We start from the raw sequence: 27318 nt of genomic DNA, 5'->3' as shown, positions 1-27318 counted from the left end.
ATAAGACAGCATTTGTGAGAGTGAGCTCAGGGTTTGTCTCATCCAGGGCCATGTGGGTCTGTCGGTTCTCGGGGCACTTGTGCTTCTGTTGAAGTCATGTTTAGCTTGGCTAAAACTAAAAAATGTGGGAAGTCATGATTCTCACTACCTTCCTCTCTTTATCAAATAGTGTGTTGGAACTTGGTGAAAGGCAGTAAAAATAAAGCCTTACTGCTCTGCTTCCTGTAACTTTTGTCATGTTGATAGACCCTAAATAGCATAAACTAGTGTGATCAAAATATAACTTAAAATGTACACCAATAATGGAAAGAATATTAGAAAGAAAAAGCCCTTGGATAGATAGAAATAAAGCGGAAAAAAGAGAGGAGATAAAAATAACTTTTTCCAGATATAAATGGTACTTTTTGTGTTTTTAAAGCTTTATAGTAAAGGCAGTATTTATTGGAATATACTCAGATAATACTCCAATGCTCTGGGTATACCTTCAAGTCCACAATATAGTGCAACTTTTAACCCATCTGGAAAATGTGAACACATCTTTCTTTGACTAAGTTGCCCCTCTCTTAAGATTGAAATCATAACTGGAATTACAAGGTAGAGAAAGGGAAAGTAGGAAGAGGAGTCCTTTTCAAGTTGAACGTCACCTCTATAAGCATGACCACTTGCTATCTTGGACTGGACTAAACCCTCCATTTTACAAGTGAAGAAAATGAAGCCTGGAGAAGTTAAAGAATTCTTTTGGTCCACTGAAGGATGCTTACGTTTAGATTTTCTGACCTCAGAAGACTTAGGGCTCTAAGGTATTTCCAGTTTTCTCTTATGAAATCATTGCTTTCCATGCTTACTTCTAATTTCTTTGCTACCTCTAGGATAATAAGATTCATACTGATGGATAAAAAATAATATTCCAAAATTTTGTGGCCTCAAATAGGAACCATTTTATTTCATGTCAGTTTTTATATGAGTTTAAGAATTTGGTCAAGGCTTGACTGGTGTATTCTTTTGTTCCATGTGGCTTGAACTAGGGTTACTAGTTAGTATTCAGATGGCAGTTGGTCTGGTATAGAAGGTCATTGATGTCATTGATGACATTCTACTGTGAAAGGAAGACTGGGGTCAACAGGACTAGTTAATCTCATTGTGACTCCATGTGCTCAGAGGAGTGGTCAGACTTCTTCCACGGGGTCCAGTTTCCAAGGCAGAGGCTGCCAATCCTCCAGGTTAAAAACTAGACCCAGAACACACACAGCATTGCTTCTACCTTACTATATTAATCTGGACAGCCAAGATCCAAAAGGAGAGGAAACAACTCCATCTTTCACTGGGAAGTGTGTCAAAGGAGTGGTAGCCATATTTAACCTGCCACACTAACCCACTGTGTAAAGTAGAACAATAGCTAGCAAACACTGGTAAGAGTACCTCCTAGTGTTGGTGCCAGCCATCTAGACATGAAAGAGTCAGCCTCCATCTTTCCATTGTTCAGGTATGGTAGAAGAATAGAGATATAAACTGTATCCCAACAGCACAGTCTGTTCACCAATTAAGATATACCCAAAGTGCTTTAAGGCCAAATCTAGAGAACCTAGACACTTGCCTCAGATCTCATTCCTGCCAGATACTAGTCCATATTTTGTTACCATAATGGGATACCTGAAGTTAGGTACTTATAAAGAAAAGAGGTTTTTTTTTTAGCTCACACAGAGGCTGAAAATCCATGGCAGTAGCTCTGGTGAGTGTGCCATTGATTATGTCACCTTGTGGCACTATAATGGCAGGAGTGTGTGCAAGAGGAAGAGATCACACTGCAAGTAAGAAAAACAGAGGGGCTGGGTGGAAGGCTCAGTCTTGCTACTTCCCTTTAGGCGTTGCCTCTTAAAGTTCTTACTATCTCTCAACACTGCCATAGGGGACGAAGCTCCCAACGCACAACCAACTCTTGAGGGACATATCTAAATCACAGCAGCAGTTTATGAGAATTTGGAGGTAGTCTGTCTCCAAATTGGTTAGGCTCCTTGAGTGGGCAGACACATAATTCCAGGAGGCTGAGCCACCTGACTGAATCAAGAGAATCCTTGAGCACAACAATATTTATTACAGGGAAATCTGAATAGATGAGATTGAAGTAAGAATAGATTGGGCTAATTGGTACACATAATATTGTCTTAGTACTACCTTTTCCATTCTTTAATGTATATGGCCACATTTTGGAATGTGGTGACTACATCTGTGTTCCCTATGAATCCTTTATGAAGCAACTTCCTACAGTGTTCATTGTGATATCACTTTTCTTAATAATCCTTAACTCTCTTGGTGTTTATTGTGAGACTGGAATGAAACAATGTGTGTAACTGACAGGTTGAGAGTGGACACTCTGCCTTCCATGTCACCTACTAGATTTGGACTTTTGTATCTTTTATTCCTCCAGGAAGGAAAGTATTCTATTAAGTTATCTGTGAAAGTCATATAGTTATTATCATCTTTTTTTGGTTGTACTGGGGTTTGAACTCAGGGCTGCTTGCTTGCTAGGCAGGTGCTCTGCTACTTGAGCCACCCCACCAGCCCTTTGTGTGTGTGTGTGTGTGTGTGTGTGTGTGTGTGTGTGTGTGTGTGTGTGTATTAGGTATTTTTGAGATCGGGTCTCATGAACTATTTGCCTAGGTTGGCCTCAAACCATGGTACTGATTTCTGCTTCCCAAGCAGCTAGGAATACAGGCACGAGCCACCAGTGCCCGGCTGAAAGTCAGTTATTTTAAAAACTAACTTATTAGCTCCAGTCTACTGAATAAAGTCATACAAAAATAATGCCCTGAGGAATACACTCAGTTCATGTATCATACAACATCAGAGGAAAAAAAACCTCAAAATGTCACCTTCTGTATGGGCTTGGTGTGAGACCACCAACATTGGTGCCAGATGGCTTAATAGAAGACCTGCTGGTTAATCATTGGGTGCTTGTTAATCATTGGAAGATAAAACTATTGAAGAGATAAAAGTGCAGTGGGCTTAAAGAGAACCTAGATTTCTTGATCATGATCTTTAAAGACCCTAGCACTTTATTTTTACAGAGAACTAGGGCATCCAGCTTCAGTGCCACCACTGGCTTAGCAAATGAAGTCCATCTCCGTAGAGTCCTCTATGAGAGCCTGGACAAATGGGAGTTAAATCTGCCCTCTTGCTTTCTCTGACCTCTTTCTTGGATTTTAAAGCTTGTTAAATTTGCACTTAAAAAAAGTAACCGGTCTGTCAAATGTGATGAAATTTCATATCTGGAGGAGATCAGTTGCAAAGACTGATCAGTTCCAAATCCTGTCATTTATATCCATTTATTTTTGGCTACGAAGTGGATAGTATTAAATGTCCTGATTAGAGGATAAAAAGGTGAACTCATGCTGATGGGGCAAAATAAGTAAACAACAATTTTGAAGAGTGAGCCATCAGCTCCCTTACAGACGGTTCATGTGTTTCACTGCTGCAAAAGATTCTGAAATGCACAGAAGGGTGAAAGTTCAAGGTTAATTAGGAGTTAAGGTGAAAGTTCAAGCTGGATAAACTAGATGTGCTTTCTAAGAAAGTGCAGTTACTCAAAAGTGAAAAGTGAGGTTCTTCTCCCTGCCGAGAGCCAGTCCTAATGGAGTTAATGAAAATTGATCATCTCTCTCTACACACACACATACTTAAGACACACACACGCACACACACATTTCAGCTTTCATTTCTCGTATTGCCCAAGGGGGTGTAAAATGAAAAAGAGGTCAGCCAAAAAAACTGTCTATTAAATTAGACTTGCAAAAATTGTACCGAAAAGAAAAGTGTTATACTGTGCTCCTGTCGTACGGAATTTTGCTGCATACAATCCCCTTAGTACTGGTCCTACCCCTGGCGCCACTGTGGAGACATACACAGCATAGTAACCACTTCAAAAAAAAATCCACGAGGCATAATAAACACTTTGTTTTCAAAGGCTATTAATATCCCAGAGTTTTTCAAACTGATCAAATGGCATGCCTGCCTCCCAAGGAAATTGGATTGTTATCATTTGCCTCAGGTTATGACTTCACTCAGAGTCTGTTCATGTGAGCAGGCAGAATCCCCAAAGTAGTGTGACCAGTAGTCCCTCCCCGCCCTACTGTATTCAAAGAAGTAGTGATGATCATGCAATAGTGACTGATATCACCATTGTTCTTTATCTCATGATGTGACCTAGCAACGATATTATAATATTAATAACTACTGCTAACACATACAGTGCTTAGCTGCTGGCTAGCCACTGTGGTACATGCCCTCTGTCTGTGCATAGACTCATTTAATCTTTATGATAACCCTATGAGGTAGCTACTAGCATTGCTCCTATTTCAGCAATGAGGACATTGGGGCTCCCTGGAGTTCAGTAACTTGCCAGACTGTGCCACTAGGGAAGGGCAGAGCCAGGACTAAGACCCATGCAGTCTAGTCCTAGTCTGTGTCTTTGACCAGTTCACCAGAGCAGAAAGAACAAGCCATGGAGTTGGCTAGATGTGGATTTAAGGCTTGGCTTTTGCCCCTTTGCGGACTCTAAGGAACTCATGTTCCTTAGTACAAATCAGGAAAATGCAGACAAAAGCACCTTCTTGGCAAAGGTTTTGTAAGTCATAGAGATAATGTATGAAACTCCTAGCCTAGTACCTGTCCCCTCAGTAGTTATTACTAGTATTGTTTCCAGGCATTAAATTTGAATGTTTGAAGAAACAGTCTCTTCAATTTACAGTCTGTTCAAAATCTGTTACAAATGAAAGTTCACTGTTGCCCCTGTGGCAGCATGGTGTGGACTCTTGGTTGTTCTTCCAGGAGTTTGTGCTAGGGTCTCCCACTGCTTGTGGGGGTCTCATTCAGTGTCTGATGAACCACTGAGAGTGGGAGCTGAGGGAAACTTTGCAGACCATCATCTGTCGGTTTGCTTTCTATCTTTGTCACTTACTAGCTCTTGGGTCCTAAAAATCATGCATCTCTCTGAGAATCAATTTTGTACCCTAAAATGGAGGTAGCAGTTTTGTCTAATGAGTTCCTACTGTAGAACACATATGCAAAGTGTGTCACACCAGATGCAGGAGTAGAGATTATCAGGATTTTTCTTGTCATCTAGAACTTACTCTGTATTCTCCCCTCTCCCCAGTTGACTTGTGATAACAAAAATACTATGTGCCTGTGTCAGTCATCTGTGATTGGATGAGGTATGGCCCTTTTCTGTCATCGGTGGAGCAGAGCAGAGTTGTGGGGAGTGACCAGCATCTTATTGCTCTAGGGACAAATCTCTATGGGCAGCTGTGGTGGGCTAGGGGCCACCAGGTGTCTTGTGTTTCTTTTTGAAGAATTGCTACAAAGTGATCGCCCTTAATGGATGTCTTTTTACCTCATTCCCTATCCCATCACTATCTCTTTCTGATTACCATACAAATAGACTTGCTATTTTGTAAACTGAATTTATTTTTCATAAAATTCCCTTTTCCCCTCATTGTAAATGTTCAGTACGCCAAATCATCTAAAACCTCCACTAGGGAAAGTCTGTTCTGAGGGGGGATGCATGCCTTTTTTCTTTTCTAGCTTGCTTCTTCTTCTTCTTCTTCTTTTTTTTTTTTGCCAACATGCTCAGAATATTTTTTTAAATTTCTACCCTAGACAGTTCTTGAGAATTCCTTCAATGGGGACAAATCTGGATTTTTGAAAAGTAGTGTTGATATTTGGAAAACAGCCAAGGTTCTAGTGAAGACTTCAAGTAATTAAGTTGACCTTTCCAGTTTTTCTTAAATGTATTCCAAATATGGCCATTTCCCACCTCCTTGCTGTCATTCCCCTTGTCCAAGAAGCTTTTGCCTCACTTGGGCTATTGCAATGGCCTCCTGTGTGTATCCTTGTTTCCCTTAGATGCTTTTACATTACAGCAGTCAGAACCATCCCTGGTAAGGTGCTGTTCATATCAAAACCCTCTGTTAGTCACCCTACTGTGCACTAGGATACCAGAATTCATTCCTCCAGTCTAGGTGTAACTTTGACCAGCCTCTCTCCTCTCTTCTCCTCGGCCTCCCTCACTTCCCCAGTCTCGGATCACCACTATTCTACTTTCTACCTCCATGGGATCAAGTACTATATCTTTCTAAGTAGCTAGAAGAGGGGACTTTGAATGTTCTTGTCACAAGAAATGACAGTGTTAGAGGTGAGGGATATGTTCATTGCCCTGAATTGATCATTCCACAATATACATACATGTATCAAAACATCACACCATAGCCCACAAACATTCTTAAAAATAAAATAAAACTTTCAAAAAGACTGCTGTTCAAAGCTCAGTGATGGCTTCTAATTTCAGATGTGCCTCATGAGGCTGTCTCTAGTGCGTTCCTCAGTGGTGCTCAGTGTCACTTCCCCCCTCACTCATATGGTTCCCCCACCTCTGCTATTCTCACACACTCTATCCTTGCTCCTGCTCAGACTCAGGCTCAGCCACTATTTTCTCTACCCATCATGCTCTCCCCCAGCTATCCTGGTGGCTGGCTCCCTTTAGACATTTGTGTCTTTCCTAAATGTCGCTTCTCAGGAGGCCTTTCTTGGCTACCCCACTGAGCATCTCAGGGTCACTCCTCCCCACACTGCCAACGCCACACTCTACCATACTTTCTCCTTCATATTCTTCATCGTCAGCTATCTTCCACCTTCTATTCCATCTTTATTGTGTTTATGGTGCTATCTCCACTTCTAGAGATTAAACTGGAGCCAGGTCTACATAGTGGGTGCTTAGCAAATGTTTTGAATGATTTTTTTAAAAGTTTCAAATTATGATTTAAGTACAAGGAATGTGGTCAAAATAAATCTGTACATTCATGAAAAGATTCTTTAAAAAAACAGTCATTTTTTTAAATTTTGGAATTCTACATTTGTTTTAAAGATATTTCTCAGAATATTTACGAAGGAAGAAATGTACATACCTACTCATTTTTTGTTATTTATTTAGAGTTAATTTTGGTGATATAGATTGTAACAATGTAGGCTAAACATAAAATAAAGTTATATGTAAGTCAATGAAACTGATATTCTTGGGTAACTACTATGGTTTGTCCCTTAAAGGTTCATGTGTGTGAGGCAACCAGAAGTATGGCTCAAGAGTAGAGCACCTGCCTAACAAGCAGAAAGCTCTGAGTTCAAACCACAGTACTGCCAGAAAAAAAAAAAAAAGGTTCATGTGTGGGAAGTTTGGTCCCTAGTGTAAGCATATTGATATGTGAGGCCTTAGTGGGAGGTAATTAGATCATTGGAGGTGCCACCTTGAAAGCGATTGATTTCCATCTTTGAAATCAAGTTATGTCTTTCACGACTGTATTAATTGCCTCAAGAGTGGTTTGTTATAAAGCAGGGCCACCCCACGTTTGCTGTCTTCTGTTCACCTGTTTTCTCTTATATATCACACGCTCTGTCACTATATCACGCTGTTTGTCATGTTGTGATATAGCTAGAAGACTCTCACCAAAGGCCAAACAAACTTGACTACCAGAAGTTAAGACTTTCAGCTTCTAAAAATGTGAGCCAAACAAACCTCTTTGCTTTATAAAGTATGTACCCATAGTATTTTGTTAGAGTAGCATGAAACAGACTGAGACAGTAATCAATAAACTCTGTGTATAACCAGCCTTCTTATTTATTTAGGCTTAGTACTTAGTTAAAGTACTCAGCTGACTGTAAGTATAAATTATAGTCCATATGTATTATATGGGACAATAAGTAGGAAAATGGTGTTGGAAGTGTTTTTCCCAAATGTGTGTGTGTGTTAGTGTTAAGTCAGAGTGGAATTAGAAGGGGAAGTCAAATTTAAAAAATCAGAAGATACAGGCCCAGAGAATTCAGCCCTGTTTCAGAATCTTTTTCCCACTGTGGCAGGAATGATTGGATAATTGTAGGAATCCATAGTACTAGGCTGTGTGGTGTAGCCTCAGGGACTGAGGGAATCCAGCCAAGGCAAGGATATTATGGTCTTGACTTAATTTTCCTTCTTATTTCACTGATCCAATGCTGTACTGCACAAACTCTTTCTTTGCCTGCACTGATGTGACTTGGTCTGGTTGAGTATCTTCCTCTGCTGGGTGATTTCTGCATGACGGTCTCATGAACGCCACAGAGCTGCAGCACTGGAGAGACTCCACACACACACAAAGGGCTCCTTCATCCCCAGGACCTGCAGAAATGAACGCACTTGTATATGCACATTTGCAGTCAGCACAAAGACCCATCTGTACAGAATGAAAAGAAAAAGAAGGAAACAATAGAGAATTATAAGGTGTTTTCATCACAAACTTTCTTCTGTGTGTGAGTGTGTGTGTGTGTGTGTGTACAGCTTGAAGGCATGTCTGTATTGGTGACATTTTTATAAAGGTCATTAAAGATCGATGTATGCTCTACTTTACCTTAACTGCACTTGGATACGTGTAGTACGGGGACATATCCATGTGCATAGCTATGCAATATAAAGAGAAAGAGTTCATAGAGTGACACAGGCACTGTATTTCCCTTGTTTCTTTCTCCTGCTGCTGACGTGTTTTCCATGGGAGCCAACTATACAAGCTCTCACAAAGCTCTTGCCAGCTGTGCGTTACTTAGTACCTCTCAAAAAGATGCAATTTCAAAGGAGCCATGGCAATTACAGGACACGGTGATAACAGAAGTAAGATAAATACTGGGTCTGCTAAGCCACCTCAGGAAGATAATCATGCAATGTGTCAGGTTGTAAGGCACCCCAATGTGGCCTAGTATGATCAAGGAGGCTACAGGTAGACAAGAAGAGAGGGTCACATTTGTGCCTCTTCAGGATAAAAGTCATCTTACCCAGCTCTCATTTGCTAGAAAGCTCTACTTTCTGTTACTTGGAAGCTGTGTTTCTTGCTTTTTCTCCCTTGTTTACATTCTCCTAATAAAATATATGAAGTAGAAAGGGTAAAATACAGTACACAATTGCCTTCAATGATGACTGTGTCCTTGATCTATGTAATCTCTGCTGGGTGTATGGATGTGAATACAATTCCAAGAAGGAGCTTTTATCTGAAAAAGATGGACTATTTACAGGCCTATTTGTCACTTGATCAAGGGCATCTTTTGGATGAAGGCTGATAGGCAATGAGAATTGTCCAGACAGGGTTTGTGGAGGGTGCTGTGGGGAGACTCTGTAGAGTAACAAGAAAGAGTCAGAAAGAAAGAACATTCTCTGACTTGAGGGACCTCATGGCTACTGTGAGCATTTCAAACATTCACAACACAGAACAGTTTGTAAATATTTCTGTTATAGATTGACTTCTCTCCCAGAAGACAGGTTGAAGTTTGAAGCTTCAGAATGTGATCTTATTTGAAAACAGAGCCTTTGTAGATATAATTAGTTAAGTTGAGGTCATTCTGGAGGAGAGTAGTTGCCTAGTAATCATATAACCATGTCCATGTAAGAAGATGGTTGTGTGGAGATAGAGACACATGGGAGAATGCCACACAAAGACAAATGTAGAGATTGAAATTATTTAACTGCAAGCCAAGGAATGCCAAATATTGCCAGAAAACCACCAGGAGCTGGAAGAAGGCACAGAAGGATCCTTTCCGAGAGGCTTCAGAGAGAGCTTGGCCCAGCCAAGACCTTGAGTTCATACTTTAGCCTTCAGATCTCTGACAGAATAATGTTCTGTCATTTTAAGCCACCCACTTGGTGGTAATTTGTTAGGGAAGATCTAGGAAACCAACAACCTATCAAGCAAATGCTCCACACATTCTAGATACAAATTCAGAGAGGTGAAGGGACACTGAAGAGAAAGGAGGATTCATGTCTTCGTTCCCCTTCTGATGAGTGAGCACATTTTTATTACATGGACCTCCTGATTACCTAGACTGTGTTCTCTGAGTGCCCAGCATCCTTGCCAGTTTTCTCAGATATTGATGGTTACCTTTTAACCCTCCCTGTGCTCTAACCTCTCTGGTCTAACCTCATTGTGCCCTGTGAACACATTGCTTTGTTGAGATGTTGTATTCCCTTACAATACACTGAACTCCTTTAAGAACAAGGATTTCTGTCCTGGGGTTTAGTGTGATGCTGCTCACAGCTGGTATTTAATATTTATTGAACTAAACTGGAGGAAGAAAGTGCTAAAATAAATTCAAACAGATGTGTAAATGAAGATTCAGGTGCATGCAAGATGTTCGGCAGTTATTCCATAAACTAATGAACACCCACACAAACTCATGGACCATATTAAATGTATTGGTACCTCTAGTTATTATTATTTTTGGCTTGGGGAGAAAAAAGCATCTCTACAGTCAGTGAAAGCCTTCTAGAGTATGAATGTTGGAAGGGTGTGTTGGAGAACCCATTGTTCATCCTGTGGAAAAGCCAAGGAATGTCAGGCAAAAGTGTGCTCTGTGTGTCTGTCTGCATGAGAGAAAATGGTTGTAGTATCAGGGTTTCAATCCAGAGTCAGATTCCTCTAAGATTAAATCAATGGACATGGATTCTTCCTGCCTATGAATCTGCTAGTGCCAGAAAACTAGACTATAAGAGTTTGTAGTGATTTAAAGAAGCTTTAGTTTCCCTCTGTCTTTTGGGAGCTTAATATTCCATTGGAAAAAATGGACATTTAAGGGTTACTCTCAAAGTCACAGTGTAGAAAAGGCTGGACATTCAGCATATCCAGTAATTGTGTGTAGAGCTAGGAAAAGAAATCTGATCTTAGAGTGAAAGAAAGCATCTCATTGAAAAGTTGGACTTGTTTGAGTCCAAAGAACAGAAAGCATCTTTTGTTTGGTTTGAGGGTTTGTGTTTTTGTTTTAGATAAAAACAGAAAAGGGAAAAGTCATCCTGACAGAGATACAATTCTAAAGCCAGAACTTGGACATTTAATACTTATTTTAGGGATATTACTTAACTGAGACTTCCCAGGATGAAAGGTGAGCCTAGGATGACAGCTTGGTGGCAGTTGGTATGTTATATCCTAAACTAAGGAACTTAGAGTCTATTCACTAGGCATTAGGAGCCTCTGGTTTTTGACCAGTAAGGGCCATAATTATAACAATAATTTACCATGGATGAATGCCAAGCACTGTGACTAGTACTTGACCTACCTTTGACATTCAATTCATTCAATGAATGTGCAAGGTGGAATTGAAAATCATGGAGCCCATAGGGATTGCTTTGGTTTGCCTGATTCCAAACCTTCTGACCCCTTTCCCTATACTAGCAATTCTCAAAGGCACTGAGCACAGCCCCATGGACACTTCAAAGAACCCTAAGGTACCACTGAGGATGTGGAATGGGTGGTCAGTTGGCCCAGGTGGGCAGGACTCCTGACTTAAACAGGCCTTGCAGCTTCCTTCAACTCCTGAAATTCCATTTTCCTCAGCTGTAGACAACATACTACAGAGTACTGATTAAAGAGAGAAACAACAGGAAGGAAGTAACTAAGGATCCAGCAACTCGTTCTGTGACATTTAATATTGTCATCAACCTGATGATGACATTGGATATGCAGTTGCTGGTTCCATGTGGCTAGGAAGGCTACCTTACATGTTTAAAAGCAAACTTACGATTCAGAGAGAATCAGAACTCTCTTTACTGATCAAACAGTAAAGTTCAAAATTAGCAGAGGCATGTGTATCACTTGCATTTGGGTTAAAAAAAGAATTACATCAGAGGGGACACAGTAGTGGTGTTAAAAGTGGTCCCCAGTTTCTGCATCACATGGGAACATGTTAGAAATGCAAAACCTCAGCCTATTAAATCAGAAACTCTGGTGCTGGGACTCAGCAGTCTGTGTTATGAACCCTCAAGATGTTTCTGAAGCAGGCTAAACTTGAAGACCTAGCTGCCCTTCCTCCTTGCCTTCCTTAATTTCTTCCTCATTAGTCCACCTCATTCCAGAAAGGATTTGTGGTAGTAAATCAGACTTCACGACAGTCTGTTACAAAGGCTTTTATTCTACAAAAATGTTTACTATGACTCAATAGTGTGATAATGACTGTTGCCAAAAGCAAATCGTTGGCATTGAAAATAGTGATCTGAACAAGGGAGGTGACAGCTCCTTTGGGTCAATGTGTCCACATTCCATGTTTTCCATGTTCTGCTAGGTCATAGATACAGTTTGTAGAGGAACTAATTTTTAGAGGGACAAGGAAAAGGGCAAGTGAACTTGTCCTGAAGGAAGCAGCTAAAGGAAGGCACCTCTTGTGATTGGGCTGACATGACGAGGAAAGAGAATGTCACATCTTTTGCTCCAGTGAGCCAATACAATCTTGGAAATCCCTCTTCCTTAACAGTCCGGGCTCTTCTACAGAATTGTAGCAATGCACATAGCACTTCCGGCTTCTTTTCCTTTACCTACAGAATGTCGAGAATAAGGGCCATAATGTCTACCCTACAGGGCTTTTTCAAAGACTAAAAATCATGTGAAAATGCTTAAATTGTCTCAAAGTGACAGGGATGACCTTTCTTTCTGATAAAGTAGAAAGTTCATAGTCACAAGAGGTCTTTACACAAAGAGATACCAGAGAATGAATGGTGCCGGATCGTAGCAGATGGCCTCTAAGTGCCTTTCTCATGCTAGTGATTCATGACACTGAAGCAAATAACTTGGGGGTCAAAGATCTGAGAGTATCATGTTCACAGCCAGCAGAGTGAGTGTTTAACTCAGCATTTGTTAACCACTCTGAGCAAGCCACTGCAAACACTAAGAACGTTTAGATATATTTAAGTGTTAAAAACACTATGTGCCTTTAAAACCAAGATGGCTAGCACTAGTCAGCCTGTGTTGGCTTTTCTCTACAGCCCTATTGTAAATTTCCTATCCATTAGAAGTCTGATCGGATTGGCCCTTGGTTCTCTTGTATGACTGTGAATGTCTGAGTACAAAAAGTAACATTGAATTCCCAATGCCTTCTTACAACTCTGGGATGTCTCACAGGAGTGTAGAGATGTCATCACTGGAATTAAGCTAAATTCCAAGTTGATTTACAGCATTATTCTTTTAATACTAAGATTTTTCTCTACTTATAATTTTGCATCTAGATTTTTACTTTTGTTTTTTTTTTACCCAAACTATTGGGTAATGTGAGTGACTGTCACCTCTCTCCCCTCCCTAGCTGGCTACTTTCCGGTGGTGGAGAAATGAATGAATCCCTCTGTGTAGGGGTTTTGTAACTCAGTGAGGAGCTTACAACCTTGCCAAAGGTGATGTGAGGGTATTTTGCACCTGTTGTGTACATATATGTACGTGTTATACACACCTTATAATGTGTATATGTCAGTAATGTCATGTGTATGCATCAGCAATGTAATGAAGGTAGCTAAGCCAGGGATAGCTACATTTCATTTTCAATGCAGTAGAAGTCTTTTCTTTTTTTTTTCTAATTCAGTCAGGAATTGTTGGTCAACTATTTAAAGAAAAAAAATAAAGTAGGAGATTATAAAGACATAAGAGAAAGAGACAGTGATGGAAACCTTTAAAAGCTTAAATTAAAATGATTATTTGTAAACACACACTTTACCTGCTGAGGCTGCTAGTTTTTTTTTTTCCTGTTTGTTTTGTTTCTGTTGGTACTGGGATTTGAACTCAGAGCCTCAGCACCTCAGAGACTCACACTTCCTAAGCAAGTACTCTACCACTTGAGCCCCGCTCCAATCCTTTTTGCTTTTATTTCGTTTTATCACGTAGGATCTCGCTTTTGCCTGGGGCCAGCCTCAGACCTTCCCACTTAATGCCTCCTGTATAGCTGTAATTACAGATATGTGCCACCATTCCTGACTTGTTCTTTGAGATAGGGTCTTGGTAACTTTTTGCACGGACTTGCCTTGAACCATAATTCTTCTGGTCTCTGCCTTCTGCATAGTTGGAATTATAGGTGTGAGAACTGCAGCTGGCCAAAACTTTTTTTGATATTGGGATTTTGAACTTAGGGCCTTACACTTGCTAGGTAAGTGCTCTATCACTTAAGCCACACCTCCAGCGGAATTTTTTTTTTTTTAAGCCCAGGGCTTTCTGTTGACATCTCTATGCCAATTGACAAACTATGCTGTATTTTTTTCATTAGCCACATACAGAGTGCTTTATGATTTCAATTTTTTATTTTCTTCAAAATAGAGAAATTTAAGAACTGTTGTATAAACTGACAGTGGATCCTTCTAGATTTTAAGCATATTCTTTCTGTTTGTCGATTGTATAGCTGTCTCTCCCACACCTAAAACTAGGAAAAAATTTATTTTGGTAAAATATAGATAACATGAAAATTACCTTAAAACTATTCTTTACAGAATTCAGCCATCACCACTATTATCACCTCACATTTTTCAGGGTTTTTTTTTTTTTTTTCTTTTTTGAGCATCCTCAAACAGGAACTTTGTAGCCATCAAAGGATAAGATCTCATTTTCCTCTTTTCCCCACTCTTGGTGACATCTAGTATGCTTTCTGTTTGTATGAATTTGCCTAAACTGTGCAACACTTGTCCTTTGCGTCTGGCTTATTTCACTTAGCGTAATGTCCTATGGTAACTCTGTGTTCACTCTCTTGAGGAACTGCCACACTATTTTCCAAAAACTTTTGTTTTTGACAGCAACTCATCTTCATGAAGACTTTGCAAGACATTCAACTTGGCTTTCAAAGAAGGAATGTGCTCCCTCTTTTTTTTTAATACCCGTATTTTATCAGTTTCTAATCATTTAATTAACTCATATAATTACAGTAATAAGTCCAAGTATCATAAGCAGGTTTAAAACGTACAACTGGTATTTGCTGAGCATGTCAGTCAGCTGGCAAGACCAGAAGTGCTTGGAAACAAATGTTACAGCAATGAGTCCCAGCATGTTGTAAGCATCAGTCAGTAGAGAGAGCAGAACACAGAACAAATGGAGAGCACTGGTTCATCAGGCCAGTGAAGTGGAGGCCAGGGAAGACAACATCTAGTACTCAACCAAATTACCTTTGTTATGATGAGATGTATAAAGAAATATAGACTCATGTGACTGGCTCTAGAAAAAGTAACAGAGTTCACATTCAATACTCTTGTTTGGAGATGGGAATAAGTCAGACAGGGAAGGCTAAAATACAGTGGGAACCTGATTGGACTTCCCTGGTCACTTTTTGAGTAACCCCTTAACTCTAAGAAAGGAATAACGAGCAAAGGCTGCAGGTCTGTTTCCCATGTCTCCCTCTCCTTCAATTTAATTTAGTGTTAGTAGTAAGTAGGAGAAAACAGGGAGCAAGGGAGTCATACCTATTTTCAGGAAGATCATAGTATTCAAGTTAAATTTGTGTTAGATGTGATTAGATGGTTTTGTAGACAGTTCTGAAGTGAAATCATGAAGCCAAAGGAGGAATACTTTTATATAGCATCATCCATTCTTGTTAGTCACCCAAATGATTAAAGGTTTGGGAAATTGCCCCTTCTAAATATGGTCCAAAGGAACTGGGTTTATTTACCTTAGAGAGAGAAAGCAAGCATGGCGAGGGGGACTTAATAATAGTCTCCAAGAATATGAAGGGTAGTCTCTGAGTGACGGAAAGCAGCTGTTTCCTGTTTGCACTAAGAACTGGAGAAGAAGAACGGAGTTTAAGTTGCAACAAGTGGGTGAAAGAACTCCTTGCCCATAAAGCTCAAGACAATAAACCTGCAAGACCAAAGTCACTTCTCTGTTTCAGAATTGTGTAGCTTACTGTCTTTTTTCATGTACTTTACATGTGGCCTGTTCTTAAATATTGAACTAGTAAAAAAAAAAAATCGAGAGAACCTTTCACTTATGTGAGAGTATGAAGACATCCATTGTCTGAACTTACCTGTGTCTTTAGTGAGATTTCAAACAGGGAAGGCTCCAAAGCCTCTTTGTGCTCCTTCATTCTCTTATAAAATAAGACAACCCAGGTTTACCTCTCTTGAGATAAAGAATTTCCATAGTTTTGCCAATATGTATTTTTTCTGTCCATTTGGTCAATATAGTCATGATTTTTTAAAAAAATGTTTAGTGTTTTCAGTGAGACTGAATATTGTGTGTGTGATATATGCCATAGACGTATATTAAATTTCATATACATGATTTATATGATCAAAATTGTTATATAATTTATATATACTTGATTAATGAAAGAAATTTTTATTCTAAGTTGTGTGTCTAAGTGTCAGTTATATGGAGATGAATAAGATGTATACTGTGTTAATTAGGAGCACAGGAAATATGCAAAGCATTATGTAATAATGCATTCATATAGGAAACAGCTAGGAGAAAAATTTAAAGACAGAAAAATGAGTTCTGGATATGTTATTAACTTTGAGCAGATTGATATGCCTGGAAACTTCTTCTCTACCATCATTTTTGTCATTCTTATCCTATATTAGGTTAATTATGCCATTTATTCTGAATTGGAAAAGTGGTGTCTTATTTACCCAATTGGGAGCTATTTTCAAGGCAAGCTTTGATTCCCAGAAGACTGACTGCTGTTAAGCTGTGTCTTTAAAGCTATAACTTTATGTCAGCATTAACAGTATACACATTCTACCATATTACATTTTCATCTTCTACCAACATTTACTATGATCTTATTTGAAGATCTTTGCTTTTATGACTGAATACTTTCTGCCATCTGGAAAGAGGTCAGGATGAATCATGATCCAACTCTGACTCTCGTAACTTTTTTTTTCCAGTCTTCAAAAATCCAGTACTGAAGTGGGAAAATGACTTGGGGTGGCTTTGAATCCTCCCCGAGTTTCCATTTCCTTAATCTACCTTACAGGAATATTGCGAGGGTGAAATAAAATGAAATAATGTGTGTCAAGCCTAGAGCCCATTGTGCCCAGCCTTTGAGTCATGTTGGCTTCCTTTAATTCACAAGAGAATCTCTTGCCTGTTACAGGATCATAATTAGCCCTAGATTCTCCTCATTCAGAGGAAACCCAACCATAGGAGCAGACCTGTGGAGTAAGGTTTGTCCAAACTTAATAAGGACATACAAGTCTAATTGTATGAATTGCTTTTCTATACTTAATCCAGAAAAAATACTCTAATGCCAAATACTCCAGGAAGTGTCTGTTGCCAAATTACCTGAAACGAATCATGCACCCACATGGAAGGAAAGTGCATTTTAAAATCAGTGGGAAGACCACATACATATTTTTGTTATAGAAGGTTTAAGGAAGAACTAATAAATCTTCTATATATTCAGATAGCCATTTAGTAGACATTGAATCAGTTAAATGCTGTGCTTTGAGATGGAGTCAAGTTGAAGACATGGTCCCTGACCTGGAAAAGCTTATGAACTTGTTGGAGAAACCAAACTCCTAAGTACGAAATGACCACAAAGAGACCAGGGATTAGGAAGGACAGTGTGAAATGCCAGGAATTGAGTCCTTAAGTACTGAGGAAAGGCAGGCTACAGGATCTGGGAAGGGATATACTGGAGATCCAGGAGACTTTGGATTATGATTTGGTTCATACAACATTATCACTCTAAAACAGAATGATTAAAAACCACCTAAAATGTTCACTTCCCATAGAAACCCAAGAACATCCTACAGCTGGGATGTACTTACTTCAACTAAACGTATCTTTCTAAAGTTTCAGTGTTCAGCCTGATTTGCTTTCAAACTCATCTGCACAGTGTGCCAGATTGCTCCTGCCCAAAGTCATTCTTAGACTGTGGGATGTGGAATATCTTTATAAATCATAGCAAGTCACATTGAGAGTCAAAATCCCAGCAAGAGGCTTACCTCAAAAGCTGAGGCAGGGCACATATTTTAATGCTAGTGGATTTAGGAAACAAGGTTAGAACCTTTCTCTTTATCAGAGAGAGATTTATAGTTCAGGAATTTTGGAGGGTAAGCATGAGTCTTCTGAACTGGACCTCTCCTCCTGCCACTCCCCATATCCCAGCTCCCCAAATTAAAGAAGTAGGGAAGCAGAACAACAAAACCATTAACTTAATAGCTTAGAATTTATGGCTGAAATCTTACAAAGCTTATGTGAGCAAAGTAAAATAATTACTGTCACTTTCTTTTAGACACTTGGCTTTATGGTTCCTGTCACCTTTATCATAACATACAGCTGATTTAGTAGCTCTATTTTTCATGGCAAATGGCCTGGGGTTATGTTTTTATGCATGTGGCCACGCTATTGAGATGACAATACGTGGCCATACTGGAGTGCAGTTAAGTTTAGATAATGCACTGGGATAATGTGAATGGTTTGGTTTAGTCATGCTGTCAGCATGCCAACTGAGATTTCCTCTTGTTCTTTTCCCCTCCAGATCCTCAAATCCAAGGATTTAACATCTCCAACTCAGCGTTACATTGACAGCAAAGTTGTGAAAACAAGAGCGGAAGGCGAATGGCTCTCCTTTGACGTAACTGATGCTGTCCATGAATGGCTTCACCATAAAGGTTACAGACCAACTTCTCTTTCTCTCCCTAGATGTTCAGTGGCCCTAAGTTACTGTAAATTGATTGCATATTTAAGAGCATAAACACATACACAAGTGACCTCCTTGACTTTAATGTTTTCCAGACAGGAACCTGGGATTTAAAATAAGTTTACATTGTCCGTGCTGCACCTTTGTACCATCTAATAATTACATTATCCCCAATAAAAGTGAAGAGCTGGAAGCAAGATTTGCAGGTAACTGAAACTTGGTCATATGAGGTGTGTGTGTATGGTGATGGGGGGATTTACAACGTTAATTCCAGGGGTGGGAGTAAAGTCAATTTCCATGTGAAAATGGGATTTTTTGATGAGGCATGGGAGTTTCATTCATTTGAGGGGCTTGGAGGAAGATATTAAAAGGTAGAAAGAATTGGAAGAAACTGAGTTCCCAGTTTTGACTGCTCTATGCTCAATGATAACTTGGTCAATACTACTGGCTCATTAACTCTGGAAGCAATTAAATAGTTCAACCTTTTATTCTTCATTTAAGCAAACCAATTTCCCATCTTTTCTAATATTATAGAAGTAGATAGCATGCACTGAAGGAAATCTATTGCTAATCCCCAAAACAATTTTTTGAGAGTCCTCTCGTGCCTTGGTTTCAGTAAGTCTCCTTCCAAATATCAAAACACCCCATGTTTTCTAGCCTGCACCCAATATTTCAAGTGACTTCTTTATCAGACTTTTATAATAGCTTATAAACAACACACAACAAGTGTGGGAACTTGTTGTGTCTGCTCTTTTTTAAGTAAATTAGCCAAAAGCCAGAGAGAATGAGGAGACGCCAAGGGTTCGAGTCGCTTGTATATGAGATTGTGAATCTTTGGGTGAGGAGAGGTAAGAGGAATGTCTGTGGCCATATGCCTGGTATGGCATCAGCCCACACTGGCAGGTCAGGGAGGGTATTTCTTTCCCCCTACTAATATCATCCAGGACCTCCATCTACTTTCAGAAAGCTCCAGTGGCTCTTGCCCATGGAAAAATACTCCCAGAGGTCTAGAGATTTATGTCAGTGTCTAACCTAGCCCTGATTCTCTTGAGTGTGGAGATTAAATGCTTAAACTGGCTGTCTCTTGAGCATGCTTTGGGAGAGCTCAATTTTCTAAATCTTAGATGGAATCAGTAAAGTGTCAAGGATGCCATAAAATAAATGAAAAAGTCCTTTCTTCCCAGCTTCCCAAAATAGCATTAGGTAAGGGTGACTTCTGTTTCACTTGAACCTAATTCACTGCCATTTAGCTGAATTTCAGTTTATGTTTATTAGGAAAGTCTTCTGAGTTGAGCAGTCTTAGGAAGAGTGTGAAGCAGCAGGTCACAAGGTATGTTCTATGGCTGGGTGTTCAGTTGTCGAGGGTTTGAACACAGCCTACACTCAGGACTGACTAAAATAAACTGTCTACATTGCCCTTGGACCATAGGTCAAAGACTTCTTCAGTAGTGGCTTTCCTCAGCAACAGCCCTGCCTTTGACACTGAACTGCCTGCTGACAAGAGCCCCATTTAGAAATCCACTGCCACCTGTGGTAGTCCTCTTATGCCATGTGTGTTTCCATGGGGAATGACTGAAGTCTGCTGCTGTTGCTGTGGTGGTCATCACTGCTACTTATGACAATCTAACAGGGGAAAAAATATAGAACTGATTATATATAATGAAGGTAAAGCTAAATGTTTATTACCCAAATGCATTTTTTCAAGGTATTGATGGCACCTCCACATATACCAGTGGTGATCAGAAAACTATAAAGTCCACTAGGAAAAAAAGCAGTGGGAAGACCCCACATCTCCTGCTGATGTTATTGCCTTCCTACCGACTCGAGTCACAGCAGTCCAGCCGGCGGAAGAAACGCGCTTTGGATGCAGCCTATTGTTTTAGGTAAAGAAATGAAAATAAAGCCAAATGATCCCGTCCGTTAGGTCTTGTTCTGCCCTTGTTTTCTTCTCCTTCCCATTGGCCCTAATTGAACTCATTGCTCAAGGCCAAGTATAGGACAGTAAAACTCTTGTATCTCATAACATCATTCCCCCAGAGCCTTAAAGCAGTTATTTCTGTGTTATATGCATCAGCTATGTAGCAAGCAACCAAATGTGAAGGGAGAAAACTAGTCCCCCAAAGTTTGCCAAATTCCTGTGGAAGTGCTTTGGTGCTAGAAAAAAAGAAAATGAGCTCTCAGCCATCCCCCTCCCACCCTGGGGAAATATAAGGTTATTCGAGATATGTGACAGTGACTCCATAATTCAGGAAGGCCCCCTTTTCATTGCCTGTGGTCTCATCTCTCTCAGCAACAGAGATGAGACAGCACAAGAATGCTGTTGGCCATGCCTTAAAAGCTGCAGAATCTGACAGAAGTGCAGAAAGAGGGCATGAATTTATTTCTCTTTCCCACATGAATTCATGGGGTGAGAGAGTACATGCTCTTGTTATATCTTACCAAGTTTGGTAAGGGGAAGGCTTAGGGAAAGTGCAGGGTCCTCTCTGACAAAGTGCTTGATGTATACAAGTACATTTTTTGATTGCCAGAGTCAGTGATTGAGACTATAAGATTCCATACTTGATCTCTGATTTCTTGATTCCTAGATCAAGTAGCAGGTGGTAAATATAGGATATATTCTCAAAGGAAAATGCCTTAGATGGTTCTCTGAAAATGTCTGTTGAATTTCATTCATTTCATGTGTGAAAGGGTCATAGAGGCTAGAAGGCAGAACTGTCCAGTGTTGGTAGGAAAGTCCCTGTGAGTCACCTCCTGCTTTTATGTGTAGTTATTTGAGGGCAAAAGTTGACTTTCTAGGTCACAGAATAGAGTATCAGGTACAGCGCTCATAAGGGAAAGTGGTCCAGTGAATCACCACAGCACCCTAGTATGAAAGCCACCTGAGATTACAATAAAGCCATTAAAAACTGGCCCATATTTGTTCCTTATATGTCAACTGAATAAAAGAATCTTCTCTGGTTTAGGATGAGGCAGATGGGAAATCAGCTTCAAAATCTGCCTTGCTTTTTCTTTCAACAGAAATGTGCAGGATAATTGCTGCCTGCGTCCACTTTACATTGATTTTAAGAGGGATCTCGGGTGGAAATGGATACATGAACCCAAAGGGTATCATGCTAACTTCTGTGCTGGTGCGTGCCCATATTTATGGAGCTCAGACACTCAGCACAGCAGGGTAAGTGCTTCACTAACCTGTCTCTTCTACTCTGGGCTACTAGGTATACCTGCTTGGTCATATTTCTATGTGGATTGCAATAGGCCTGGTGCCCTTTCAGTATCTCACATGCATGGGTGCTGGATGAACGTTTTTAGATGAGGGGGAAGAATGCAAGCTATAGGCAAAATTAGAAAGTAATACTGATCAGAAAGGCAGTGCCTTCTCAACTGGATTATAAACACCTTGAAGGAATTTTAACTTTTTCTTTGTTTCATATTCTTCACAGGTGTAAGCATAAATGCATAATGAAAAAATCCATCTCTTTTTGAATCAATGCACATATATTGTGTGTATATAGCAACGGAATGAGGGGATCCAGCTGTCCATCTAAGAAAAGGGTCTGTTATCACCTCCATTAGGGACTGTCATAGTAGAAGGAATATTGAGGACTTTAGCTGATGACTTAGCACACTGATTTACTATGTTATGACAACTAGGAAGTCATTTAACCTCTCTGAACCTCAATTTCTTATCAGTAGAAGGAATGTCTGCACTAAAAATTATCCTTAAAACAATAATGCCAAACTCGAGAATTGTGAGATAGAAAAATATAATGTATATGAAAGTGATTGGAAAATTAGTATCTTTAAGGCTTTTTGAATATAACTTGAAGTAAATAAGAATCTGACCATTTATCCATTACTTCAGTGAGGATAGAGGGCTAATGCAGAAGGAAGATTCAAGACTAGATTCTTTGAGCTCCCAACCCAGATTAGCAAAGCTTTGTTCTATGTAATAATAACATTTGTCCATGTGGTTCCTCCTGCTGGCTCATGATGTAGGATGTTAGAGATGGGAAGGGCTTCATAAATTATCTTTTTCAAACCTCTCATTTTTCTTTAAAAAAAAAAGTTTGGGGGTTGTCTAGATTGTGTGGACGACTAGCCCAAGTTCAAACAGAAAATTAGTGACAAACCAAGGTTTGGAATGCAGCGGTCCTTGTTTTATAAGTAGGCTTCCATTTGCTCTGTCTTACTGAGTTTAATTCCTAAAATATGGCTGCATGTGGGGCTTTCTATTCTGTTCTTTATTCCTCTGTAAATCTCCCTATTAAAGAGGCATTAGAAAAATTGCCTTCACTGCAGGGTAGGAAAATGAATCTGTTGCCAAAAAGATCACATAATGCATTCAGTTGGATCCAAGAATTTGGCGGTTATCAATTATTTTAGACAATCTGTGTTATAAAAATCACTCTTTGGTTCTTATGAAAAACCATGTGTTAGTGGAATATGAAGTATATTTATTTATAAATGCCTGTATAGGCTGGAATTGAAATTGACAAATATGGTTCCCCTTCCTCCAGCCATTTTCCCTACTCCCCTGTAGGCTTTGGCACTCTGAGGTGACCATGTGCTTGGCCATGTGAGGGAAGCTTGCTCATGCCTGTCCCTTTGTCTGAGCTCCCTGGCCAGGCTGCTCATCTGGGCTGAGGCAGCAGTAGCTGTAATGTGGGCAAGGCCCAGTTGCCAAGAAGAAACATAATTCTCCTCCCTGATACACAGAGGGAGTGTGTGAAGGCTGAGACCATGCTTGTTTTTCAAGGAGAGAGGAAGAATAACTGTCATGGTCACAAATATGTGGTTTGGACAGTTACCCAAGAAGCCAGGGGCAGCTTAATAAAGTAGTCAGTGTTGCTGGGCTGAACAGACCTTCTGTCTTAGGCTAAAAAAATTGCAGTGAATCTCGAGGAAAAGGTCACTTGTTGTTTGACTAACATATTAATGGCATCCTTGGAAATGTCTCTATGTCATCAGTTGGGAATCTACCTACTTTCAATAGGCAAAGTCACACATCCCTCTGATACAGATTGGGGATAATATCCAGGACTGCCTGTGTTAAGACTGGCTATCCCTCCTCCAACTCAACAACTACCATTTACCATGTGGAAGGATAATGGAAATTTGCTTATTATTATTGCTTTAAGCAAAACATAAGAAAGTGAATAATTAATATAATTGCTTTTCATGTTATTCTTAACATCAGTGTTATTATGAAGCAATGGTAAATGAAAAAACTTTTAAAAAATATGAAAATTTAGGTGATATTATATAGGCTCCTAAAGACAGTTAGTTAAGCATAGGAAGATTTCACATTGCACATAGGGTAAATTTTTTCTATACCCAAGGGTAGGTTAAATTTCTGATGAGAACATTAATAGAATATCTTATTTTTTCTACTTATCCATGTATTCCTTTTTTTGCCGACCTCACAAATTGTATTTTGTCTGAAGATTTACTAGGGCTACAGTTTACAAAATCTATAGTCTCTGACCACACGGGAACTCTATCTACTTGGGAATTTAATATGAGGACCCATGAAACAACTTCAGCTACAAATTTGTGTAGAAACAAGACCAAATATGAAGAGACCTGGGAGGGGTGTGTAACACAGAAGCCATTACAGTAGACTTATTGGGGGGAAAAAATTAGGAAAATCTGCTGAATGAGCAATTTTGTCCAACCTGATTTTTATAGAATCATTTGTTTAATATGGACAAACAACAGCATCCTGTGAGAAAAGACTAAATTGGTGATTGCTAAGGAGATTCTGACCATAAAAATAACAGACTCAAAATAATTAAAATTGTTAACTCTTTGCTATGACAGATAAGAATACTGACCTTTAAAAATAATTGCCTTTATTTTTTTGTCTTTCCCTATGCTGTATCTCCTCTCCTATGTCCATTCAGGTCCTCAGCTTATATAATACCATAAATCCAGAAGCATCGGCTTCTCCCTGCTGTGTGTCCCAGGATTTGGAACCGCTAACCATTCTCTACTACATCGGCAAAACACCCAAGATCGAACAGCTTTCCAATATGATTGTAAAGTCTTGCAAATGCAGCTGAGATTCTTGGAAAAGTGGCAAGACAAAAAAATCACGATGATGATGACAGCAACGATGACGACGACAATGATGTTTGTAACAAGAAAACCTAAGAGATCCTTGGTTCATCAGTGTTAAAAAATGTTTTGAAAAAGCGGTACTCATTCACTTTGGAAGTTTGTGTTCTGTTTGTTAAACTGGCATCTGAAACGAAAAAGTGAAAGGCCTTATTCTGCATTTCACCTACTTTCTGAGAGAGACAAGAAGCAAAATCTTTTCTTTTTAAAGGAAAAAATAAACACTGGAAGAATTTGTTAGTGTTAATTATGTGAAAGAAAGAACAAAACAAAACAAAAAACCCAGGAAAATCCTGTTGAGTGGAGTTGTTGTACTTACCGTTCATACCCTGTGCTCCACTTGGTTTTCCTGTATTGCTATGCAATAGGCACCCTTCTCATTCTTACTCCTCGAGTTAACCGTGAGTTATTTATTGTGTGTTACTATATAATGAACATTTCATTGCCCTTGGAAGATAATACAGGTGTATAAAGTGGAGACCAAATACTTTGCCAGAAACTCATGGATGGCTTAAGGAACTTGAACTCAAATGAGCCAGAAAAAAAAGTCATATTAATGGGATGAAAACCCAAATGAATTATGATATGACCTAGCAAGTCTGCGGTAAGATAAAGACCTTGAAAACACATGCTGTGTACAAACTGCCTAAGGAAGCATCATGTAAGGTTCAAACACTAAAAAGCCTGTTAATAAAGGAAAATTTCAGTCAGAATAAGTCTGTAAGATTTTCTTTTTTCCTTTTAAATGTAAATGGTTTGTTTTTTTTTTTTTTCAGTTTAGCAAAGCCAGTCAGTGGTGAGATGTTTTGACATGTACTGGTCAAACTTTGGACCTTAAAGTATTGCCGTGGAGCTATGTTATAGGTTTTTCCTTTGTTCTGGGATATGTAACCACACCTATGTTATTAAAATAGATGGGTATAGAAGCCGGCATAATTGAAGACACATCTGCAGATCTATTTTGCAAGCTATTAAATCAAAATACTAACTACTTTATGTGTAATGTGTAAATTCTTGCCGTATTTTTTAATATTCTGTAATAATGTCAACTATGATATAGATTGGACTTAAATTTGGGCTCTAACAATTATTCACAATCAATGTTCCCTTTAGCTGGCCAGTACTTATGAGTAAAACCCCTAGATTTTGACTTGCACTACAAACACATTTTTCATTGTATTTTCTCTACTTTGTGCTTTGTATATTGTCCATTTTTATGACAAGCTACCTGGGTCCATTTTTCCTTTTTTTTTTTATTTTACAGAAAAGGATAGATTTGAGTTCAGTGGTCTACCTTCATCTTCTAAGCATCATCAGTTAAATCAGATGTTAAAAATCCTCTGTGTCAAGGAAATGGGGAATGTTGGGGTCTCATAGATAAGTGAGCAGAAATGTTTTGGGGTTTAGGATCTGAATCCAGAATCTTGGTGACTAGAGTATGAAAGGTTTCTCTAACTTGATTTAATTAGTATTTTCACAGATTTTGACTGCTGTTTAAAAGCAGACAATTGACAGAAAACATCTTTTTTTCTTTAATCAGGTTTTTAGTGTTTAGGGGGAAATTGAAAGATACACATTTTAGATGATTTTTTTAAGGGAAGGGGTGGGGGAGTCCAGGTTAGCATTTGTCATTTCACTCATTTCCCTGAAGTTAAAGTTTTTATAGAGGCTCTTTGAAGGTTGGAAAGGCACAAGCCAAATTCTCCTATATGTAAAATATTCTTCTTCCATCTGAGTGAGTGTTTTCTATAGTTGAGGCCAGAGTTCACTTTGCTTTAATAAATTGTTTGCCACATTACTGCCGAGGAGGTACCTCACAGTGGGCTTTGTATGATACGTTTGACACTTATTTGTCTTTACCATACAAAATAATATATAAAACAATGGAATAGTTGCCATTTCACCTAAGGGCAGCATAGTGAGGTATGAATCTAAAGAGAAGTTATTTGATATGATATGTTTCTTTTTTGGAATTTCCTGGCCATTAATTAAAACGAAGAATTGGATTAACAAATCTGAAGACTGGAAAAGCAAGAGTTGGGATGCCACAATAGAACAACCCTTGTGTTAGATGTAACTCAATCACAGATTTGAGTGTGTGGATCTTTTTTTTTTTTTCTTCCACTTTTCTATTAATTCTATGCAAATCACTTTTATTTCTACAGGTATTTTTCTCTTGGATAAAATGACTGTTTTGTATTATTTTGTCTTTCTTTATGGATGCACTGATAATATTTTAAATGCTCTATTTTAAGATCTCGAGTCTTTTTTTTTTTAATTTGGGGGTTCTATAAGGTCTTTATTCCCCATAAGTAAATAGTGCTGTGGGAAGGGAGGGAGGTGGGCAGGGCTGGGAGAAGCATTAGGCTGTGGCAGCAGTTGTATGTGTTAAGCAGCAGTACAATTTTATGGTTGGCATGGTTTAAAAAAATGGAATATAAGGATAGCTGTTTTGTATTTTGATGACCAATTATGCTGTATTTTAACACAATGTATGTCTGGTTTTTGTGGTGCTCTAGTGGTAAATAAATTATTTCAATTATGTGTTTCTGTGTTCTTCCTACCATATATAGTGCTATCTTGAAGACTAGAGAACACCTGTGGAGTAAGAATATTCTCCCATGGAAAGGCCGGGGCACCTCCAAGTTGCCTTTTGTGTTCTTTTCAGAAATGTCATGCTATAGTTTAAGCGCCAGAACATATCTATTAAGGACTAGAGAAAGCTCTGAGCAGTCTTTTTATTATCTCGTTTAATTGTTTGAGATT

At 39.1% G+C, this 27318-nt stretch overlaps 1 protein-coding gene across 2 annotated transcripts in view; it reads left to right on the top strand.

Annotated features, from left to right (window-relative positions):
• The window catches only part of Tgfb2 (transforming growth factor beta 2), a 79546-nt gene extending 52452 nt beyond the window's left edge, over positions 1-27094 (top strand). For both annotated transcript variants that reach the window (XM_020182997.2, XM_020182998.2), the window contains 5 exons: positions 18274-18406; positions 18531-18641; positions 20141-20318; positions 21454-21607; positions 24339-27094. In XM_020182997.2, the coding sequence (XP_020038586.1) occupies positions 18274-18406; positions 18531-18641; positions 20141-20318; positions 21454-21607; positions 24339-24497 (735 nt within the window). In that variant the 3' untranslated portion in view covers positions 24498-27094. The remainder of the gene's footprint in view (positions 1-18273; positions 18407-18530; positions 18642-20140; positions 20319-21453; positions 21608-24338) is intronic.
• Positions 27095-27318: the final 224 nt, after the last annotated feature.

This window comes from Castor canadensis, chromosome 11 (genome assembly GCF_047511655.1).
Source record: "Castor canadensis chromosome 11, mCasCan1.hap1v2, whole genome shotgun sequence".
Lineage (NCBI taxonomy): Eukaryota > Metazoa > Chordata > Mammalia > Rodentia > Castoridae > Castor > Castor canadensis.
This window is presented reverse-complemented; position numbering and strand designations above follow the sequence as displayed.